This window comes from Heterocephalus glaber, unplaced genomic scaffold (assembly GCF_053883595.1).
Source record: "Heterocephalus glaber isolate CG9 unplaced genomic scaffold, H.glaber_assembly_v1.0 deba00001264, whole genome shotgun sequence".
NCBI classification, from domain to species: domain Eukaryota; kingdom Metazoa; phylum Chordata; class Mammalia; order Rodentia; family Bathyergidae; genus Heterocephalus; species Heterocephalus glaber.
Window position 1 is genome coordinate 153,290 of NW_028258231.1, and position 6,000 is coordinate 159,289.

A 6,000-nucleotide genomic window follows, 5' to 3' on the forward strand; every position below is an offset into this window, starting at 1 on the left:
TTGCTATTTGTATCTCTAATTAATTTCAGCTCAGCAGCTTATTATGTATTTTCTATTTTTGGGATCTGCCTTTTCTTTGTTTTTGTTATTTCAAGACATTGGACATATACAACTGTAGCATTTATTGAAATCCCTTGAATGGTTAATCCAGTCAGTTATATCTACAGATTTCTGTTTGCAACCTCCTTCAAGATGTCCTGTATTTTCAAATTTTTTTGTTTCAGTTTCCATTTGATTCCAGGAATATTTAAGTTTCCTCATTGATAACTTTTATAATCCACTGATCAATCAATACTTTATATTTCAATCTTCATAAGTTTTTGTAAGACTTTAGATTTGTCTCTTTGGTGAAATTTAATTTTATTACACTGAAATACTTGTCATTTCAAGATCAACATATACTGTGCCTTGGTGCATTTGATCATTTCCCTTTTCCTAAAATACTGTTAATTCTTTGTTATTTTAAACACCACAGAAAGAAAGGGTGCTCAAAAAATACTAGAAAGGATAAGGACTCAGCTCATTGGAAGAAATGACACACCCACCATCAAGGTAATGGTAAGTTTATATACAATAACACTTATTATCTAAATGAAAGAAGTTTTATTGGGATAAATTAAAAATTGAGCTTAGTTGCCTTACTGAAATTTAGATGAGATTAACCCCTTCTGAGATAGAGGCTCTGAGAATTTTGCACTTAGCTAAATTAAGATGAGTGGAGAACCACTTTGTGAACTCAGAAAAAAGTAACAATATTGTAGATACACTTGCAAAGGTATCCAAGATCCAAAATGAAATAAAAATGTCATTGGATTTGATATTACAAATAAAAAATAATTTACATAACTGATAGAAATGTCACATGCTTATGTAAGGAAAAATAAAAACCCATATCTCTAGATTTCAGTAGTTATTTGGGAATTCTCATATGGAGAAAATACCATACAAATATACCTGGGTATATTATGAACAACAAGTGATTTTCTTCCAAAATATAAGCTTTTGTCAAAAACTCCTTTCAGGGCCAGGGGTTTAGCTCAGTGGTGCCCTGCCTGCCTTGCAAGTGCAAGGACTTGAGTTTGATCCCTGGAACAAAAATATCCTCTCAATTTGTGTAAAGGAATTCTTTAATCACTGCTTGGCCTTGACTCCTCACTTCTTAATTCTCACTGCAAATAAACATTGCATAAACATAGTGTAAGAATAACCTCATAGTCAGTCATCATACATGGACACAGAAAACAAAATTTCATCATGGCATATTCATATGAAGATCTAATGAGAAATATATTCAAAGCTGGTCACACCTTAGAAAGTTTGGTATGATTCACAGTGGAGAGTAGTGATATGATTTTTATATTATTGAGAAAATATTTCCTCCAAGTTCTGGTCTCATGAATCATAAGCTATACACACTAGATAACAAATGTTCTTACGAAATTTATGTGGCAAAGACATTAATCAAACTTTAAAACTTATACTACAGGAATGGAAAAATATTCGGGAAAATACCTGTGAAAATCATCTGTGTTGCAAAACCTACAACAATGAATCCCTGCATAGAAGAAACAAAATAACTGAATCTGGAATACATTCAAACAAATGTCATCAAGGTGGTAAAAGCTTTCCAAGTTATGCTGAGCTTAGAAGTCACACCAAAACTAACATAGTAGAGAAGCCATATGAAGGTTGCATGTGCAGAAAAACTTTCAGTCCAACTTCTAAGTTTAATCAGCAGGAGAGAAAACAGACACATGAGAAACAGTATGAATGCCAGCAGTGTGGGAAAATTTTTAATCATTCATCTAAACTCAGAAGACATAATCGAACACACACAGTAGAGAAACCATATGAATGCCATCTGTGTGGGAAAGCCTTCACTCAGTCGGGTACCCTTAAACAGCATAAAAGAACACACACAGGAGAGAAACCATATGAATGTCTTCTATGTGGAAAATCCTTCTCTGCTTTGTCTAACCTTAAACAGCATAAAAGAACACACACAGGAGAGAAACCATATGAATGTCATCTGTGTGGGAAAGCCTTTACTAGATTATTGTCCCGTGTCCAGCATAAAAGAACACACACAGGAGAGAAACCATTTGAATGTCATCTGTGTGAGAAAGCCTTCTCTGATTCATCTACCCTCCTACAGCATAAAAGAACACACACCAGAGAGAAACCTTATGAATGTCATCTGTGTGGGAAAGCCTTCACTCAATCATGCACCCTTAAAAAGCATAAAAGAACACACACAGGAGAAAAACCATTTGAATGTCATCTGTGTGGGAAAGCCTTCTCTGATCCATCGACACTTCGACAGCATAAAAGAACACACACAGGAGAGAAACCATATGAATGCCATCTGTGTGGGAAAGCTTTCACTCAATCATGTACCCTTAAACAGCATAAAAGAACACACACAGGAGAGAAACCATATGAATGTCATCTATGTGGGAAATACTTCTCTGCTTTGTCTAACTTTAAACAGCATAAAAGAACACACACAGGAGAGAAACCATATGAATGTCATCTATGTAGGAAATACTTCTCTGCTTTGTCTAACCTTAAACAGCATAAAAGAACACACACAGGAGAAAAACCATTTGAATGTCATCTGTGTGGGAAAGCCTTCACTAAATCATCTTCCCTTGCCCAGCATAAAAAAACACACACAGGAGAAAAACCATATGAATGCCATCTGGGTGGGAAAGCCTCCACTCAATCATGTACCCTTAAAAAGCACAAAGGAACACACACGTGATAGAAACCATATAGATGTGATTTGTGTGGGAAAGTTTTCACACAATCAAATCACTTGAGTCAACATAAGAGAACACACACAGGAGAGAAACCATATGAATGTCATCTCTGTGGGAAAGTCTTCACTCAATCCAGTCACCTTCTTGAACATGAGAGAACACACACTGGAGAAAAACCATATAAATGTCAACTGTGTGAGAAAGCCTTCGCTCAATCATCTAGCCTTAGGAAACATGAGAAAACACACTCTAGAGAGAAATCACGAACATTCTCTTGTTTTTGGAAACCCTTCAGTAAATTATGTTACTTAGTCTTCCAGAGAGAACTCACACAAGAGAGAATACATGTGAGTATCCTATGTGTGGGAAAAACTTCAATCAATGCTATAGACTTAATACTCATTAGAGAACACAGTAGACAAACCAATCATGTGTCCTCTAATTAGAAAAGTCTTCATGTATTCATCTAACCTTAGTGGGCATCAGAGAAAACTCACAGCACACAAATCATACTGAGAATATGTCTAGGGAACAGTCAACTACTCGTAATAATGATGAGACAGTTCATATACCAAAGAAAATACATAAATGTCATCTGAGTGGAAAAGCCTTAGGCCAATCTTATACCTGATGGAAAAATCTTACAATGGAGATAAACTCACCATACACATAAGAATCTCACCTGCAGGAAAAAGATTCTCCCATCATTCTGACCTTTGTTGTTGTGACAGACTGCTCACAAAGTACTGCAATGAGTGCGTGCCGCACACAGTCTCCCCTGTTGTGCCAAAATATAAATAAAATGAATAAGATATCTGCTTCAGTGTTACCTGCAAAATGTGAAACTGAACAAACACACAACCTCAGTTAATGATATGGAAAATTGTTCAGTGGATGTGCTCCTCCACCAACATAACTAAGCACTTGGGGAAATTAATTATATATGTCATGCCATGATGCAACATCTCAGATATTTTTCTGACAAGGCTTCAGATATTTCAGTCTAGAATCTAACATTCATAGAATACTTCAATCATATGTATCAGCTTAAGGCCCAGTAGAAAATATGACTGGAAAATTTCTATCTGTAATGAATGTTGTTAAAGTTCCATTCATAATTTCTCTTTAAACAATAGTGGAAAACTTCACTTGCAAGAACTTCTAAATCTCTAGTCATCACTAAGGACTATTATTCCAAGTACAATGATTAGTTTACACAAGAATACGTGTGAATAGATAACAACTTAATAACTGATAGGCTGTTAAATCTTGAGGACTATCAAATCATTAAGCTGAGGAAATGATTACTTGTAAAATAATGATCATCTCTACTCAAACAGCAGCATGTATGAAAATGTGAGCATGCACACAGGACCAGATGCTCCATGTCATGTATAAAGCAAAGTTCAAAATGAACACTTGCTCACCGTCACATGAAGGTTCTTGCCAAGAAAAGTTACCTACTTTATAAGCCATTGGAAGAAATATTAGAGAGCTTTTACTTAGAAACTCTTTTAAAATATATGTCCACTCTGAAATATAAAACAAACTACAAGGCAGATATTTCAGAACACTGACATAATTATTTATGGAAAATGTTGCATATTAATATAGGGTAGTGAGATTAAATAGAAATATCAAATATGGAAGTGTGGGAGAAAGCAATTAACTTTCCAAAACACAAATTCAATACATCTTATGTACAGAATAAAAAACTGATTTTAATTAAGTAATAAAACAGGAAGAAATCTGGGAGTTCTTTTGTAATATTTAATGCAGTTTTGAATGAATGGATTTAGGCCCAAAAACCTTGTCATGGCCATAGGTATTGAGGGTCCCTTACTAGTCTTAATTTTTAGAGAATTTCTTCCACCCAGCTTGCTTCACCACTCCATGGCTTCCTACCAATATCAGCAGGTCACATACATGGCATGGGATGATATGACAGAGAGCTTGACTTTCCTCTCCATTTTCCTCAGGTTACCAAGGCACAAGGTCCAGGGGCAGTTACTGAAACAACTGATTGGAACATTTTGCTGTCCTGTGACCCTAGTTTTTCCTATGAGTACACTGTGGGGATAGATGCAGGATCTCTCATGTTTTATCTAAAAATACCTGAGATTTCTCCCAAAAGGTACAGAGTTGAGTTACTTTGTTCAAAGTCACATGTACAACCATTTTCATCACAAAAATTGAGCCAATACTTTGATTATTGATATTCAATATCTCACAACATATTCTTTGCTATAATAAGAGCAAGCTGCATATAAAAACTGACAAACATAGTTAGAATGAATATTCAGTATAATATGTTGAAAAAAATGGAAAGTAACCCTTTCATGAATCAATTTTTTATTTTATAAAATTTCATGTTTATGAGATTTGTATAAGCAATATTACAACATATAATAATTCCTTTGGGAGCTTTCATTAAATGCATTGTGTGCCTCCCATATTTGAAGAATCCTTATTTTCATCACACTTGAATGTGCAAATGGGAAAGACAATTTCAAGCCATCTGCAAATGAAAGAAGAATTTAATTTTGTGAATGGACATCAAATTAGGAAATTTTATAATACAGAAAAGCATTTAAAATATATATGGGTGTATATTGGCCAGGATTCTGGTTGAGGCAACAAATAAATACATGAATAATATGAGAGAATTTCAATTTTTCTAATGATTTCAAATATTTCCCTTGAAGATCAGCTGGGATCAAAGAAGAAACTTTAAATCAAATGTGCTCACTTCGTGGCAGAAGGGGACAGAAGTGGGGAATAACTCCCATGAGGAATTCTCTACTGAGCTGTGTCCATATTGCTCCACACACACAAGTATGAATCAGCAACTGCAATACAGTGTGCTGTGTGTTTAATTCAGTAACTCCTCTGATCCAGCACACTGAAGCACTGCAATTCTTGCTAAACTATTACATGAGGCCAGAACAAAAACACAGTAAGTTAATCTAGACCACGAAAAGTTATTTCACGCTGTATGGGAAAATCTTTCAGGAGAAGCTCAGCAAAGCCTCCTCCTCAGGCCTCAGAACAGGAAACAGAAGCAATTTCTAAGTATAAATGCTGTCCTAAGTCGTCCATAGTTCAAGAGGAAGCCGCCTTCAGAGGGGTCTTGTAGAAATCACATTCCTGTTTTCCCTGGGTCACCATGGCCCACTTACTGGCCCAGCTCCAAGCTTGTGCTTCAGAATGGTCTGAAAAGTGAAGTTCACCTGCCCCC

At 35.5% G+C, this 6,000-nt stretch overlaps 1 protein-coding gene across 1 annotated transcript in view; it reads left to right on the top strand.

The window, feature by feature from the left end:
- Window positions 1–5,012, top strand: part of LOC110347607 (uncharacterized) — a 34,482-nt gene extending 29,470 nt beyond the window's left edge. The window contains exons 4-5 of the mRNA XM_087211017.1: window positions 476–558; window positions 1,487–5,012. Coding sequence (XP_087067143.1) covers window positions 476–558; window positions 1,487–2,764 — 1,361 coding nt within the window. The 3' untranslated portion in view covers window positions 2,765–5,012. The remainder of the gene's footprint in view (window positions 1–475; window positions 559–1,486) is intronic.
- The last annotated feature ends 988 nt before the right edge of the window (window positions 5,013–6,000 follow it).